Source organism: Hordeum vulgare, chromosome 6H (genome assembly GCF_904849725.1).
Source record: "Hordeum vulgare subsp. vulgare chromosome 6H, MorexV3_pseudomolecules_assembly, whole genome shotgun sequence".
In the NCBI taxonomy this organism is placed as follows: Eukaryota; Viridiplantae; Streptophyta; class Magnoliopsida; order Poales; family Poaceae; genus Hordeum; species Hordeum vulgare.
Genome location: NC_058523.1, coordinates 26,401,941 through 26,418,214, shown reverse-complemented (window position 1 = coordinate 26,418,214; position 16,274 = coordinate 26,401,941). Strand labels below are relative to the sequence as shown.

At 42.6% G+C, this 16,274-nt stretch overlaps 1 protein-coding gene and 1 pseudogene across 1 annotated transcript; both read right to left on the bottom strand.

The window, feature by feature from the left end:
• Window positions 1-280: 280 nt before the first annotated feature.
• On the bottom strand, window positions 281-12,596 carry LOC123404976 (solute carrier family 40 member 1-like). Its single transcript, XM_045098865.1, has 4 exons — window positions 12,541-12,596; window positions 879-1,050; window positions 522-765; window positions 281-426 (listed from the first exon to the last, which is right to left on the bottom strand). Exons 1-4 carry the CDS (start codon window positions 12,594-12,596, stop codon window positions 281-283), a joined length of 618 nt encoding a protein of 205 aa, XP_044954800.1.
• A 1,744-nt stretch (window positions 12,597-14,340) lies between these two features.
• On the bottom strand, window positions 14,341-15,121 carry LOC123404975 (annotated as a pseudogene).
• Between the last annotated feature and the right edge of the window lie 1,153 nt (window positions 15,122-16,274).

The window sequence follows — 16,274 nt, the reverse complement described above, 5'->3', positions numbered from 1 at the left end:
CGTGCAAAGCTAGGGATCACGCCAGTATGTGGCTTGATTTCCTCTCCGCGCTCTCGTTTGTGACCCTGCAAAACTCTCAAATAATTTACACTATCTAGCTAGCACCGATGCTAATTTTTTGGCAGCTAAATAATTCCTTATCATTATGAAACCCGATAATTAAGGTGTTCCTTATAATATATATATATCCGTAACCTTACCCAAAAAGAAAGGAAAGCTGAAGAAGTTGACGAACCATACATGAGCTTAATTAATTGATAACATGCTCTTCCCACCATTGCTAATAATTGTTAAATAAATCCATCTTGGCGAAGATCTTGTCGAGGTGGAAGAGGTGCTTCCTCACGCGGTATATGTGCAATGTGTACATGATGGCAGCACAGCTCACCAGCATGAAGGACAAGACGATAAGCTCGCTGAAATCTTGTTTGGTTGAAGACGTTGTAAATAATACTAATCAAATTCAATGTTTGTAGTTTGCTAATAGTAGGAGAGTAACTAAGAGGAGTTGATCGGCACCTTAGGGTTAGAGACGATTATGCCCATAAGGTAGGTAAGCAAGGTGAACATGGACTGCAGCGAGTTCTGGACCCCTCCGACGACGCACCGCTCCGAGTCTGGGACATTGTCCTGCATCAGCTGCGTCACCGCCAGGTCGAACATCCAGAGACCAAGGCGGGATGCTGCGACGCCACCCATGAGCACCCATGCCGACGCCAGGCCTCTCACCCAGATGGAACCAGCACAAAGCAGCAGGCAGCACCACTGTCACCACAAGAGACCCATTATGTTCCCATCAGTCTGAGCTGAGCATCGTGTATCATTCTCAGGGCGTCTGTATTTTCTTTTTAAAAATGGATAATGATGGATTGACGTGCCTGCATCCAAATGGACCAAAGGCATGTTCGAAGAGTCGACACCCAAGAGTGCATCACCGGGTAGAGCAAGGTTGCCCTGATGCCGACAATAGCACTCAACCCTCGCGCCAGACTAATAACGTATGCGGGGATGCCTTTCCAGTCTAGAGTTGCAATCATCAACGTACCAAAGCTGCAAAAACAACAACGAAAATTTGCATCTAAGAAGTCCATTCACTAGTAGAAAACAGGGCTTTGGTTCGGGCCTGGCCAGCCCATTAGTTCCGGTTCTTCACGAACCGGGACCCATGGGGGGCATTAGTCCCGGTTCATGACCCGAGGGGGCCGTCCGGGGCCTCGTGGGCATTGGTCCCGGTTCGTCTGGACCCATTTGTCCCGGTTCTAGGCACGAACCGGGACCAATGAGCCGCACTCCTGGCCCACATTCATTGGTACCGGTTCGTGCCTTGAACCGGTTTAGAAGGGGGCTTTTAGCCCCGGTTTATGCCACAAACCGGGACAAATAATTTGCCTATATATACCCATCGCCGTGACAGAGCACTCTGTTTTTCTGGCCAACGAGGGGAGGGCATTTGGGTGCTCTAGCTCACCTCCTATGCACATGAGGTGTTCGATGAAATGCCCGAGCCACACTAGTTAAGCTTTCTCCTCTTGAAGCTCGACCCCCCTCCCACTGAGCTAGTGGGGCAAGCTTTTGAGGAGCTCCATGGTGGCCTTGAACGTAGTTGGATCAAAGCTAGTAGGATGGAGAAGAAGTTTATGGATCTGAACAATGAAAACAAGAAAATGCAATTGAACTTGAGGAAAAGGAATGAACTCATGGAAACAATGGGTTTTCTCTTTGTTCTTGGCATCAGCATTGTGGTTAGTTTAGTTTCTATTTGGTCTAAGCAAGCCAATTAAGTGGCAGCGTGTGTGTTATGTTTCTGCTAGTGTGTTGTTCCCTAGATGTAATTCTATCATTTGTGCACTGTTGTGAACTTGAGCAAATGTAATGTTGTGCCCTAGATGTAATGGATATCATGTGTTGTGTTAAAATTGTCACCACTGCCAACTTGGAACCTTTTCACACTTCATTTCAAATGCTTTCCAATTTCATGGCCTTATAGCTCAAAATAATCAGTAAATGCATGAAAAATAACAAATGAAGTCGGAAAGGGTTGTAAATTGATGATGTGGCTTTGAATGGTGCATTTTGAACACAGAAAAACTATGGAGTTCAAATAAGTTCAAAAAAACGAAATCCCTTTGTAACAGACGAGTTTCCGTATGAAACCATGATACTTCGAAAGAGATTGTCCGTTTTGTACACGAAGTGCATCCGGTTTTTTCCGTAACCCTCTCAACTTTCTCGCACATGCTATGTGGGTGAAATGATGATACCATGCCAACTTGGAACCTTTTTAGAGTTCATTTCAAATGCTTTTCAATTTCATGGTCTTATAGCTCAAAATAATCAGTAAATGCATGATAAATAATAAATGAAGTCAGAAAGGGTTGTAAATTGATGATGTGGCTTTGAATGGTGCATTTTGAACACAGAAAAACTATGGAGTTCAAATAAGTTCAAAAAATGAAATCCCTTTGTAACATACGAGTTTTCGTATGAAACCGTGATACTTCGAAAGAGATTGTCTGTTTTGTACACGAAGTGCATCCAGTTTTTGACGTAACCCTCTCAACTTTCTTGCACATGCTATGTGGGTGAAATGATGATACCATGCCAACTTGGAACCTTTTCAGAGTTCATTTCAAATGCTTTTCAATTTCATGGTCTTATAGCTCAAAATAATCAGTAAATGCATGAAAAATAACAAATGAAGTCAGAAAGGGTTGTAAATTGATGATGTGGCTTTGAATGGTGCATTTTGAACACACAAAAACTATGGAGTTCGAATAAGTTCAAAAAATGAAATCCCTTTGTAACAGACGAGTTACCGTATGAAACCCTCATACTTCGAAAGAGATTATCCGTTTTGTACACGAAGTGCATCTAGCTTTTTCCGTAACCCTCTCAACTTTCTCGCACATGCTATGTCAGTGAAATGATGATACCATGCCAACTTGGAACCTTTTCAGAGTTCATTTCAAATGCTTTTCAATTTCATGGTCTTATAGCTCAAAATAATCAGTAAATGCATGAAAAATAACAAATGAAGTCATAAAGGGTTGTAAATTGATGATGTGGCTTTGAATGGTGCATATTGAACATAGAAAAACTATGGAGTTCAAATAGGTTCAAAAAAATGAAATCCCTTTGTAACAGACGAGTTTCCGTATGAAACCCTGTTACTTCGACAGAGATTGACCGTTTTGTACACGAAGTGCATCCGGTTTTTTCCGTAACCCTCTCAACTTTCTCGCACATGCTATGTGGGTGAAATGATGATACCATGCCAACTTGGAACCTTTTCAGGGTTCATTTCAAATGCTTTTCAATTTCATGGTCTTATAGCTCAAAATAATCAGTAAATGCATGAAAAATAACAAATGAAGTCAGAAAAGGTTGTAAATTGATGATGTAGTTTTGAATGGTGCATTTTGAACACACAAAAACTATGGATTTCAAATAAGTTCAAAAAAATGAAATTCCTTTGTAACAGACGAGTTTCCGTATGAAACTCTGATACTTCGAAAGAGATTGTCCATTTTGTACACGAATTGCATCCAGTTTTTGCCGTAACCCTCTCAACTTTCTCGCACATGCTATGTCGGTGAAATGATGATACCATGCCAACTTGGAACCTTTTCAGAGTTCATTTCAAATGCTTTTCAATTTCATGGTCTTATAGCTCAAAATAATCAGTGAATGCATGAAAAATAACAAATGAAGTCAGAAAGGGTTGTAAATTGATGATGTGGCTTTGAATGGTGCATTTTGAACACACAAAAACTATGGAGTTCAAATAAGTTCAAAAAATGAAATCCCTTTGTAACAGACGAGTTTCCGTATGAAACCATGATACTTCGAAAGAGATTGTCCGTTTTGTACACGAAGTGCATCCAGTTTTTGCCGTAACCCTCTCAACTTTCTCGCACATGCTATGTGGGTCAAATGATGATACCACGCCAACTTGGAACCTTTTCAGAGTTCATTTCAAATGCTTTTCAATTCCATGGTCTTATAGCTCAAAATAATCAGTAAATGCATGAAAAATAACAAATGAAGTCAGAAAGGGTTGTAAATTGATGATGTGGCTTTGAATGGTGCATTTTGAACACAAAAAAACTATGGAGTTCAAATAAGTTCAAAAAGATGAAATCCCTTTGTAACAGACGAGTTTCCGTATGAAACCCTGATACTTCGAAAGAGATTGTTCGTTTTGTACACAAAGTGCATCCAGTTTTTGCCGTAACCCTCTCAATTTTCCCGCACATGATATGTGGGTGAAATGATGATACCATGCCAACTTGGAACCTTTTCAGAGTTCATTTCAAATGCTTTTAAATTTCATGGTCTTATAGCTCATATCATTTGGTTCTTCAGGCATGACAGTATTTGGTGAACTGACATGTAGGTTTCTATCATCCTTCTTCTTCTTAGGATGACTGGGTGTATCAGCATTAATTCCTTGAGAATCTTGATCAATTCTCTTAGGATGGCCTTCAGAATACAAAGGTTCCTGAGTCATTTTGCCTCCTCTAGTAATGACTTTGACAGAGTTGTCATTTAATTCATTGAGCAAGTCATTCTGAGCTGTAAGTACTTGTTCTACCTGAGTAGTAATCATAGAGGCATGTTTACTCGGAAGCTTCAGATCATTGACATTTCTGTCTACACAAGCACTTAAATGACTAAGCATACGAGTACTTTGTTCCAATTGTCTGCTAACATAATCATTGAAACTCTGTTGTTTGGCAACAAAGTTGTCAAATTCATCAAAGCATAGGCTAGCAGGTTTATCAAAAGCAATATCACTCTCATCGAATCTATGCAGAGAATTTACCTCTACTACTTGTATCAGGTTATCGAGACCATGGATCTCTTCGATAGGTGGTAGATTTTTGACATCTTCAGATATAATGCATTTCTCTTGCATAGATTTCTTGGCTTCTTGCATATCTTCGGGATTGAGGAATAGAATACCTCTTTTCTTAGGAGTTGGCTTAGGAGGTGGTTCGGGAATAGTCCAAGCATTATCGTTGATCAAGATGTTATTCAGTAGGATCTGAGCTTGTTCTATAGTTCGTTCCCTAAAAACACAACCGGCACAACTATCTAGGTGGTCTCTAGAAGCATCGGTAAGTCCGTTATAGAAGATATCAAGTATCTCGTTCTTCTTAAGAGGGTGATCAGGCAAAGCATTCTGTAGCTGGATGAGCCTCCCCCAAGCTTGTGGGAGACTCTCTTCTTTGAGTTGAGCAAAGTTGTATATTTCCTACAAGGCAGCTTGCTTCTTATGGGCAGGGAAATATTTCTCACAGAAGTAATAGACCATATCCTGGGGACTACTCACACATCCAGGAGCAAGAGAAGTGAACCAGGCTTTAGCGTCATCCTTTAGAGAGAAAGGAAACAACTTAAGGATATAGTAGTAGCGGATCTTCTCCTCACTAGTGAAAAGGGTGGCTATATCGTGTAGTTTGGTAAGATGGGCTACGACCGTCTCAGACTCATAACCGTTGAAAGGATCATATTCGACTAGAGAGATTATCTCACGGTCGACAGAGAATTCATAATCCTCATCGGTGATAAAGATAGGTGAAGTGGAAAACTTCGGGTCGTATTTCATCCTAGCTTTCAGAGATTTTTCTTCCACTTGAGAAGTAATTTCTCAGCGTCATAGGCATCCTTACACGCAATAAAATCCTCAGCTATCTCTCCCTCCATAACGTAACCCTCAGGTATATCAGGCAATTCATATCTAGGAGAGCTAGATCTAGCAGGAGCAAAAGCATGTTCTATCTCAATAGTATCGGCAGTTTCAGAAGCATCACGAGCATTGGCAGTAACTCTAACAATATGAGCATCAAGGAATACCCCTAGTGGCATATCAGGCAAAGTAGTATCTCTAGCAGTATCAAGCATAACATCATCAGGCAAAATAGCATCTCTAGCATCATCAGGCAAAGCAGCATCATAAGCATCATCAAGCACACGCGACATATCAAGATTTCTAGCAGGAGGTGGTGTCGCAAACTTACTCATAACTGAAGGTGAATCAAGTGCAGAGCTAGATGGCAGTTCCTTACCTCCCCTCGTAGTTGAGGGCAAGACTTTGGTTTTTGGATCTTTCAGATTCTTCATAGTGATCAGCAGATACAAATCCCTAGTGACTCAGAGAATATAGCTATCCTTCCCTGGCAACGGCGCCAGAAAAATGCTGTTGACGTGCAACTATTCCTGACTTGATGCCTCCACGGCAACGGAGCCAGAAAAGAGTTGCTTCCAGTTGCTCAACAATTAGCAATTGTCTTGCAATGGCCCACCAGCGTGTGGGATCGAGGCAGTTTTCGAGGGTAGAGTATTCAACCCAAATTTGTTGGTTCGCACGACGGGAAGTGAAAGAATATTCTCAAGTATTAGCAGTTGAATGTGTCATATTCAACCACACCTGAAAGATTAGTGTCTGCAAGCAAAGTAGTATGATAGCAACGGTGCCAGAAATGATCTGGTGACAAGGCAGACTATTCCTAACTGTTGTATCAATGGCGCCAGTAAGTTGCCCGTGGACGGGAAATATTTTCCCGGCAACGGTGCCAAAAAAAGTATTGTAGCAGGTAGCAGCAGTGTAACGAGTAACAGCAGTGGCAAGGAATAGCAGTAGTGACAGCGGTAGCAAGTAGCAGCAGTAGCAAGTAAGAGCAGTAGCCAGTAGCTGCCGTAGCGACAATAGTGGCAGCAGCAGCAGGACAAAGCAAGTAACAGTAGCAGCAAGTAACAGTAGCAGCAACAGTAGTAACAGCAGCAGAGCAAAACAAGTAACAGCAGCAATGGGACAAACTCGTAGGCAATGGATCGGTGATTTGTCGGATGACATTCTTCATGCAACAGTTATAACACGGAGAGATATGTGGCTAGCTCCCGTTCGTCAATGTGATGTAGGCATGCATTCCGTGTGTAGTCATACGTGCTTAGGGAAAAAAACTTGCATGACATCTATTGTCCATCCCTCCCGTGGCAGCGGGGTCCAAATGGATACTACGGGATATTACGGTTCTCCTTTTAATAAAGAACCGGACCAACGCATTAGCACTTGGTGAACACATGAACTCCTCAAACTATGGTCATCACCGGGAGTGGTTCCGGTTATTGTCACTCCGGGGTTGCCGGATCATAACACATAGTAGGTAACTACAACTTGCAAGATCGAATCTAAAACACACATATATTGGTGACAACATAATAATTTCAGATCTGAAATCATGGCACTCGGGCCCTAGTGACAAGCATTAAGCATGGAAAAGTAGTAGCAACATCAATCTCAGAACATAGTGGATACTAGGGATCAATCCCCGTCAAAACTAACTCGATTACATGATAGATCTCATCCTACTCATCACCGCCTAGCCAGGCTACGAATAGATTACTCACGAACGATGAAGAGCTTCATGGAATTGGAGAGGGAAGAAGGTTGATGATGACGATGGCGACGATCTCCTTGATCCGGAGCCCAAAACGGACTCCAGATCTGCCCTCCAGGTGAAGAACAGGATCTGGCGGCGCCTTCGTGTCGCAAACGCGATGAAATCTTCTCTCGTGATTTTTTTCGGGACGAAAGGGAATAAATAGAGCTGAGTTTGGGGCGGCAGAGCCACGTGGGCCCCACAAGCCCTGACGCCGCGGCCTGGGGGGTGGCCGCGGCCACAGGGCTTGTGGCCCACTGGCTCACCCCCTCCGGTGGATCTTTGTGCAGGTATTTTTCATATTTTCCAGAAATATTCTCCGTAAATTTTCAAGACGTTCCGAGAACTTCCATTTCTGCACAAAAACAACACCATGGCAATTCTGCTGAAAACAGCGTGAGTCTAGGTTAGTTCCATTCAAATCATGCAAGTTAGAGTCCAAAACAAGGGAAAAAGAGTTTGGAAAAGTAGATACGATGGAGACGTATCAGGCCTCAGAGTGACACTTGTATAGGATATGTCCATGTTCATACTCAGGTACACAACGTCTAATAATACCATCTACTCCTTCTTTATAAAGGTGTGGATCATCCCAAAAGTAATGTCTTTAATCATAGAAGAACTTTTTCTTTTGTTCGTACGTGAAACTAGGCGGTATAAATTTAGAAACTATATAGTTAGCATAATCAGCATACCAAGGAGCATTGCATGAAGCATTTATGATAGCTAATTGTTCATCTGGGAAGCTATCATCAATAGGTAGTGGGTCATCAAGAACATTCTCTAATCTAGACAAGTTATCTGCTACGGGGTTATTCGCACCATTTCTATCAATAATATGGAGATCAAATTCTTGTAGCAAAATAACCCAACTAATAAGTCTAGGTTTAGCATCCTTCTTTTCCATTAGGTACTTAATAGCAGTATGATCAGTGTGAACAATTACTTTGGAATCAACAATATAAGGTCTAAACTTATCACAAGCAAACCCAACTGCTAAAAATTCCTTTTGAATGGTAGCGTAGTTTCTTTGAGCACTATCTAGAGTTTTACTAGCATAATGGATAACATTTAATTTCTTATCAACTCTTTGTCCTAGGACAACACTAACAACATAATCACTAGCATCACACATAATTTCAAAGGGTAGGTTCCAATCAGGTGGTTGAACAACAGGTGCAATGATCAAGGCTCTCTTAAGAATTTCAAATGCTTCTACACAATCATCATAAAAAAAATGGAACATCCTTTTGCAAAAGATTAGTGAGAGGCTTAGAAATCTATAATAATTCTCCTGTAGAAACAAGCATGACCAAGGAAGCTTCTTGTACCTTTGATATCTGTTGGACACGATATTTTTTCAATAGCATAAACTTTAGCTTTATCAACTTCAATACCTCTTTCAGATATTTTATGTCCCAAGACAATGCCTTCATTAACCATAAAGTGGCACTTCTCCAATTCAAGACAACATTGCTTTCTTCACATCTCTGCAAAACTTGATCAAGGTTGCTCAAGCAATCATCAAAAGAATGTTCGTAAACGGAAAAATCACCCATGAAAACCTCAACAATCTTTTAACAAAAGTCAGAGAATATAGCCATCATACATCTTTGAAAGGTAGCAGGTGCATTGTATAAACCAAAAGGCATACGTCTATAAGCAAAGGTACCGAAAGGGCAAGTAAAAGTGGTCTTCTCTTGATCCTCTTTTGACAGAGGTATTTGAGAGAAACCAGAATAACCTTCTAGAAAGCAAAAATGTGTATGTTTGGATAATCTTTCTAGCATTTGATCAATAAAAGGTAGAGGGTAATGATCTTTCCTAGTAGACTTATTTAATTTCCTAAAATCAATTACCATTCTATATTATGTAACAATTCTTTGCGGGATCAATTCATCTTTATCATTAGGAACCACGGTAATACCTCCCTTTTTAGGGACACAATGAACGGGACTAACCCATCTACTATTAGCAATAGGATAAATTATACCTACCTCGAGAAGCTTTAGTATTTCATTTCTTACCACTTCCTTCATTTTAGGATTTAATCATCATTGGTGATCAACAACTGGTTTAGCATCAGGCTCCATATTAATTTTGTGCTGACTTAGAGTGGGACTAATGCCCTTAATATCATCAAGAGTATATCCAATAGCGGCACGGTGCTTCCTCAGAGTTTTCAATAATCTCTTTTCTTCATGCTCTGAAAGGTTAGCACCAATAATAATAGGATATATATCTTTTTCATCAAGATAAGCATACTTGAGAGTATCAGGTAATTGTTTAAGCTCAAACACGGGATCACCTTTGGGTGGAGGAGGATCCCTAAGTATTTCAACACGCGGGTTGTGTTTCAGAATAGGCTATTGATCAAAGAAAATCTTATCTATTTCATTCCTTTCATTCATATGCATATCATTTTCATGGTCTAGCAAATGTTGTTCTAAGGGATCAGTAGGGGGCACGACAATAGAAGCGAGACCAATAATTCCATCTTTACTAGGCAATTCTTTGTCATGGGGTTGACTACGAAATTTAGAGAAATTGAGTTCATGAGATGCCATCACCAAAACTTACAGTAACCGTTTCTTTTTCACAATCAATCTTAGCATTAATCGTATTCAAGAAAGGTCTACCAAATATGATGGGACAAAAATCATATTGTGGGGAACCAAGAACAAAAAAATCAATAGGATACTTTATTTTCCCACACAAGACTTCAACATATCCAACAATCCCAATCGGTGAAATAGTACCTCTATTAGCAAGCTTGATGGTAACATCAATTTCCACTAATTCGGCTGGTGCAATATCATTCAAATTTCTTGGTATAAGGTAAAGGGAATTGCACTCACACTAGCACCCACATCACATAATTCATGATAACAATGATCTCCTATTTTAACAAAAACAACAGGCACGCCAGCAATAGGTTTATGTTTACCTTTAGTATCGGGTCTAGCAATTCTAGCAACTTCATCACAGAAATGAATGACATGCCCATCAATAGTATCTACCAAGAGATCTTTAACCATAGCAATATTAGGTTCAACTTTAATTTGTTCAGGAGGTATAGGTGTTCTAGTACAACTCTTACGAACCACAGTTGAAGCTCTAGCATGTTCCTTTATCCTAACAGGAAAGGATGGTTTCTCAATATAAGTAGTAGGGATAACAGGATCAACATTATAAATAGTAGTTTCTTCTTCAACTTTAATAGGTTCAACTACTTTAACTTCAATGGGAGGATGATATTTAAACCACTTCTCCTTGGGGAGATCAACATGAGTAGCAAAAGATTCACAGAATGAAGCTACTACCTCAGAGTCAAGTCCATATTTAGTGCTAAATTCACAAAAGCATTGGTGTCCATAAAGGATTTAACACAATCAAACTTAAGGCTTATACCTGACTCATTACCTTCGTCGAGTTTCCAATCTTCAGAGTTGCGTTTAATTCTTTCCAATAAGTCCCAATTGAATTCAATATCTTTCTTCATAAAGGAACCAGCACAAGAAGTGTCGAGCATGGATTGATCATTACGAGAGAGGCGAGCATAAAAATTCTGAATAATAATTTCCTTCAGGAGCTCATGATTAGGGCATGAATATAACATTGAATTAAGCCTCCCCCAAGCTTGAGCTATTCTTGCTCCTTCACGAGGCCAAAGATTATAAATATAATTCCGATCACGATGAACTAGATGCATAGGATAAAACTTGTGGTGAAATTCCAATTTCAATCGGTTGTAGTTCCATGATCCAATATCATCACATAGCCTATACCATGTCAACGCATTTTCCTTCAAAGATAATGGAAAGACCTTCTTCTTGACATCATCCTCGGGCGGACCTGCAAGCTTAAATTATCCACAAACTTCATCCACATAGATTGGATGCAAATCAGGATGTAGTGTTCCATCTCCTGCATAAGGATTAGCTAGCAGTTTTTTATCATACCCGAAGGAATTTCATAATAAATATTTTCAGTAGGTGCAGCAGGTTGAGAAGCATCTTTTTGTGCTTCCGGTCGGGGTGAAGATACCCTCAACAAGCCCCTCAAAGGATTATTTTCCATAGTGACATCAGAGGAGTATTAATAATCATTAAGGACCTGATCATATAATCTTCCACCAACTAAACCAACTAGCATCAACTACAAGGAATAATCAACACTACTAGCAACCCACAGGTACCAATCTGAGGTTTTGAGACAAAGATCGGATACAAGATATGAACTAGGGTTTGGGGAGGAGATGGTGTTGATGAAGATGTGATGGAAATTGACCCCATCTCGATGAGAGGATCGTTGGTGATGACGATGGCTTCGATTTCCCCCTCCGAGAGAGATGTTTCCCCTACGGAATAGCTCCGTCGGAGCTCTAGATTGGTTATGTCGAAGTTCTGCCTCGATACAGCGGCGCCTCGTCCTAAAAGGTTCGATATGATTTTTTCCAGGTCAAAACCCTTCATATAGCTAAAGATAGCACCGGAGGTCTGCCAGGGGGCCCACAAGCCTGCAGGGCGCGACCAGGGGGTAGGCCGCGCCCCGACTTGTGACCTCCTGGTGGGTCTCCTTCGGTATTTCTTTCGCCCATTATTTATTCCACAACAATTCTCCGTAACTTTTCAGGATTTTTGGAGCTGTGCAGAATAGGTCTCTCAGATTTTCTCCTTTTGGAGTCCAGAATTCCAGCTGCCGGCATTCTCCCTCTTTATGTAAATCTTGTAAAATATGAGAGAAAAGGCGTATTATACCATAATGTGTATTAACAACCCATAATGCAATAAGTATTAATATAAAAGCATGATGCAAAATGGACGTATCAGGGGCGCCTTCCCTCCTTAGCAGAGAGGCGCCGGCGACGAACTCACCGGTGCAACCATACGCACACAACGGCGCTACGGGATCTACCACTACGCAACGCGCGGCTACGATGCAGAGCAACTGCTGGGCCCTACATGCATACATGCGGCCGTGCACGTGCGTGCAAACGAGCGCTGCGCTCTACTCACCGGAGCAACCACGGCGGCGCTAAGCCTAACGCGGGACGGCTAGCATAGAGATGAAGGGGAAACGGGGCGTTGCTCACCCAGGGGCAGAGAAGAGAGGGGCTTCGGCAAAGGAGGGGTACGGCGGCGTCGACATCGTGGTACTGCTACGAATTAGTTTACGTTGGGGACGTCATGGTAGAAGACCTTGGCGTCCGATCTCTTCGGGAATGAATCTCCCTTGGCGGCCGCGTTCTCCGGGTGCAGCTAGGGAAGAAGAGGCATCGATCTACACCGACGACGAGTGCGAGCAAAAGTTATCCATGGCGTTGGTGGCAGTGCTAGGGGAAGAGGAGGAGGGAAACGGGATGGCTAGGGTTACAGGAGGTTGTGGGGTGCGGTTTATAGCTCGGGGCTCGAGCTTCTAGCCGCCTGATCGAAGGAGGAGATCGATCTGGTGGTGGCTATGGAGTCGTACAGTGCTGACGTCGGGAGGATGAAGAAACGATCGCCGGCCAGGCTCTAGGCCGAAACAACCAGGAGATGGGCCGGCTCTACCTCTCTCTCTCTGAGTTAAAACGTTTTGCAAATAAAACAACAGGGCCTTTTGAAAAAATTGCACAGGCTAAAATGCAAAGGGTTTTAATAAGAAGTAAATATCTTTGGTCTTCTAAAATCATGCCACTATTTATAAAAATAAGTGGAGCATTTTAGAAGAGCAAAAAAATTTCCTTTTATTTGAAAAATTGGGAACTATTTTAAATAAAACCACAGGAAAATAATATCAAACAAGAGGGTGTTGCACTCCACAATTAATAAGAAGATTTTTAGAAGGGGATGAACATTTTTATGAGGGCAAAACAGAAACTTTTAGATCTGCCACAAAATAAAAAAAGAAGAAGGTTTTTAGGTGCTATGATGCAACAAGAAGGTTTTGAATGGAATCTTGTCGCACCCAAATCACAACAACAATCACAAGCTACTAACACACATTTCACTCACCGTACCAAACACCAAGGCGCAACACAAAACAAAGATGAATGATGTTATGCATGATGCTTTGATACACCACAAATGAAGTCAAGATCCAACTCATTCCACTTAACATTAACATAACAAGGTTGCCATACAAGGAAAGATATACGAAAGGGAGAAGGTATTGCATTGGGGCTATTAGAGGTGGTGTCGGCGACGAGATTGGCGCGGGCGATCGACGACGGTGAGGACGGGGACGGGATGACACCCTACACATGTACAGACTCTATGAAGTTAATTTGATCTCAAATTGTGCATCTAAATCAAAAGAACTCCCACATACACTCCTACACTAAAACCCACAAACCACTCTACTTCTAGAGCATTTGAAATGAGCTAAACTAGCAGTGAGAGATGAAAGGATGAAGTACCTAACCTTTTAGAACACTTGTGTAGTTGGTGCACCGCACTACCTAAACAAATCTTGAGGAAAATGGAGCTTGGAGGTCGAGCTTGGAGAGGAGAAAGCTTAAATGTGGCTCGATCATTTCATCGAACACCTCACGATGAACAAAGCAGGGCACGCACACCTTAAATTTGATCAGCTTAGTCAAAATATGCCAAAGAAGTGATTATAAGAGATGACTGATGAGAATGGAATCTTGACCTTGTTCAACTATCTTTCCTTGTTGAACAACTGATAGGCAATCAGCATTCCTGACAGTAGTTAGACGATGAGCAACCACAAGTGTCGTTCTGTCCACCATGATCCTATTTAGTGCCTCCTGAACTATCCTCTCTGACTCCACATCCAATGCGCTAGATCCGTCAGACAAGAGATCAGGATTTGAACCGCAACCATCAACAACCCCAGAGATTGTGCAGTGCTAGCTCAATTCTGAATTTCTGATGTGTGCGATCCAAAGTTAAGTCAAAGAGGAATCCTTGTGGTTTGATAGCTCAGGGAGCATCTCCTGGATTCTCCACAGCTCGGCCAGCGCCTCCCGGGCATCGGGTCGGTCGTCCTTGTCCGGCGCCACGCACCGGAACGCCAGCTCCACCGCCGCCTCCACGCTGGGCATCACGTCGGGGAGCTCGTCGAGCACGGGCGGGTCGACCACCTCCCTCAGCTCGCCGGTCTGGATCTTGGACACCACCCAGTCCGCCAGCGTCACGTCCCGCCGCACCCTGCCCACGTCCACGTCCACGGGCCGCAGCCCCGTCACCAGCTCCAGCACCACCACGCCACCTCCCGTCCGGTCGCCGTCGAGCAGGCGTCGGGCGTCGCCAGGAGCCGCGACAGGCCAAAGTCGCCGAGTCGGGCGCGCATGTCGGCCTCACGGCGAAGTGGAGGTACTCGAGCGCCGACACGATCTGGGCCGCCATGGCGAGCCGGGTCCGCCAGGGCAGAGGCGGCGGCACCGCCGTGCCCCGACGGTGGAGGTGGTGCGAGAGGGTGCCATTGGGGACGAAGTCGTAGATGAGGAGCAGCGCGCGCGGGTCGGCGCAGAAGCCATGGAGGCGGACGAGGTGCGGGTGACGGAGCGCGGAGAGGATGAGCACCTCGTTGCAGAAGGACTTGGTGATGGTGGCGGAGGACGGGGACGGTGACGACGGCACGTGCAGCCGCTTCATGACGGCAGAGCTGCCCGCGGGCGGGAGGTACACGAGGTACAGCATCGCGCCGCCGCCGCCGGAGAAATCCATGGCGCGAGGCGGAGCCACAGCAAAGATGGCGGCGGGCGCGGCCCATCGTGCACATAGCGGCTGCGGCGGACTCAGCCAGATCTGAAGGAGAGAGAGAGAGAGAGTGCAGCATGAGGCGAGGGGATTGGGGGCAGCGCCGATGCGAGGGGGGTCGGGCAGATGCAGGTGGGAGTTGTGCGGCGGGATGTGGGTGTGAGTCGTGGGGCGGTGGGCCGGGTTGATCGTGCTGATTACTTTTTTTCTAAGGGTTTTTTATTGAACTAATCGGCTGGTTTATCGCCTGGTTTATGGAGGGATTAAAAAAATCGGTGGAACGGTGGAAAGGCTAGCGGTAGTAGGGGGATCATTGGAGGTCGAACCATCACGACGGCAGATCCCCTTTAATAGTAGAGATAATCGGCACCTGGTTTATGGAGGGATTAAAAAAAATCGATGGAACGGTGGAAAGGCTAGCGGTAGGAGGGGGGATCGTTGGAGGTCGAACCATCACGACGGCAGATCCCCTTTAATAGTAGAGATAACTGGTCCTAATGTAGTTGAACGAAAGTGCTCTCTTTTTATTTTTAGTAAATAACCAAGGCCTTCTTGGAGCTGAAATGGCCTGCAGTCAGTTCGGCCCATTTGCACTTGCTCGGATCTTTTAGAAATTTCTACTAGGTACGTAACATTTAATCTCAGTAATAAAATAATGTTCAAAGCTTGTGACCTATAAATATTATATACATAAAAACAAATAAATTAATTTAGAAAAATCCCGTATTATTTTAGAAAATATTCATATATATGAAATATTATTTGTAAACTATAATTTCTGTAATTAAAACAAAGTAAAATATGAATATTCATAATTGAAAATTTAAAATACAAATGTTTGTATAATACAATTATATACATAAAAAAATATTTCTATAGTTCCAAATATTTCAATAATTATACGCACAGTATAATTCAATATTTGTATAATAGAGAATATTTGTAATTTAAATTTTAAAATTTCTATATGAATATACAGTCATGGATAACATATAAATTATATAGCATTTTTGAATATACATCACAAGTTAAAATTATACACAAGTGAATATTTAGTAAATATTTGTATTCATCATTGTGTATGATTTTAATATATGCTAAAATTGTATAGTTTTATTGT

Bases quoted from the DNA above. Each gene is read 5' to 3' on its own strand.
- LOC123404976 (XM_045098865.1), bottom strand. From the start codon at position 12,596: ATGTCGACGCCGCCGTACCCCTCCTTTGCCGAAGCCCCTCTCTTCTCT. The intron at 1,051-12,540 runs GTGAGCAACGCC...TTGTTTTTGCAG, and splicing joins CCTCTCTTCTCTGCCCCTGG to CTTTGGTACGTTGATGATTG. The intron at 427-521 runs AGGTGCCGATCA...CTTCAACCAAAC, and splicing joins CATAATCGTCTCTAACCCTA to AAGATTTCAGCGAGCTTATC.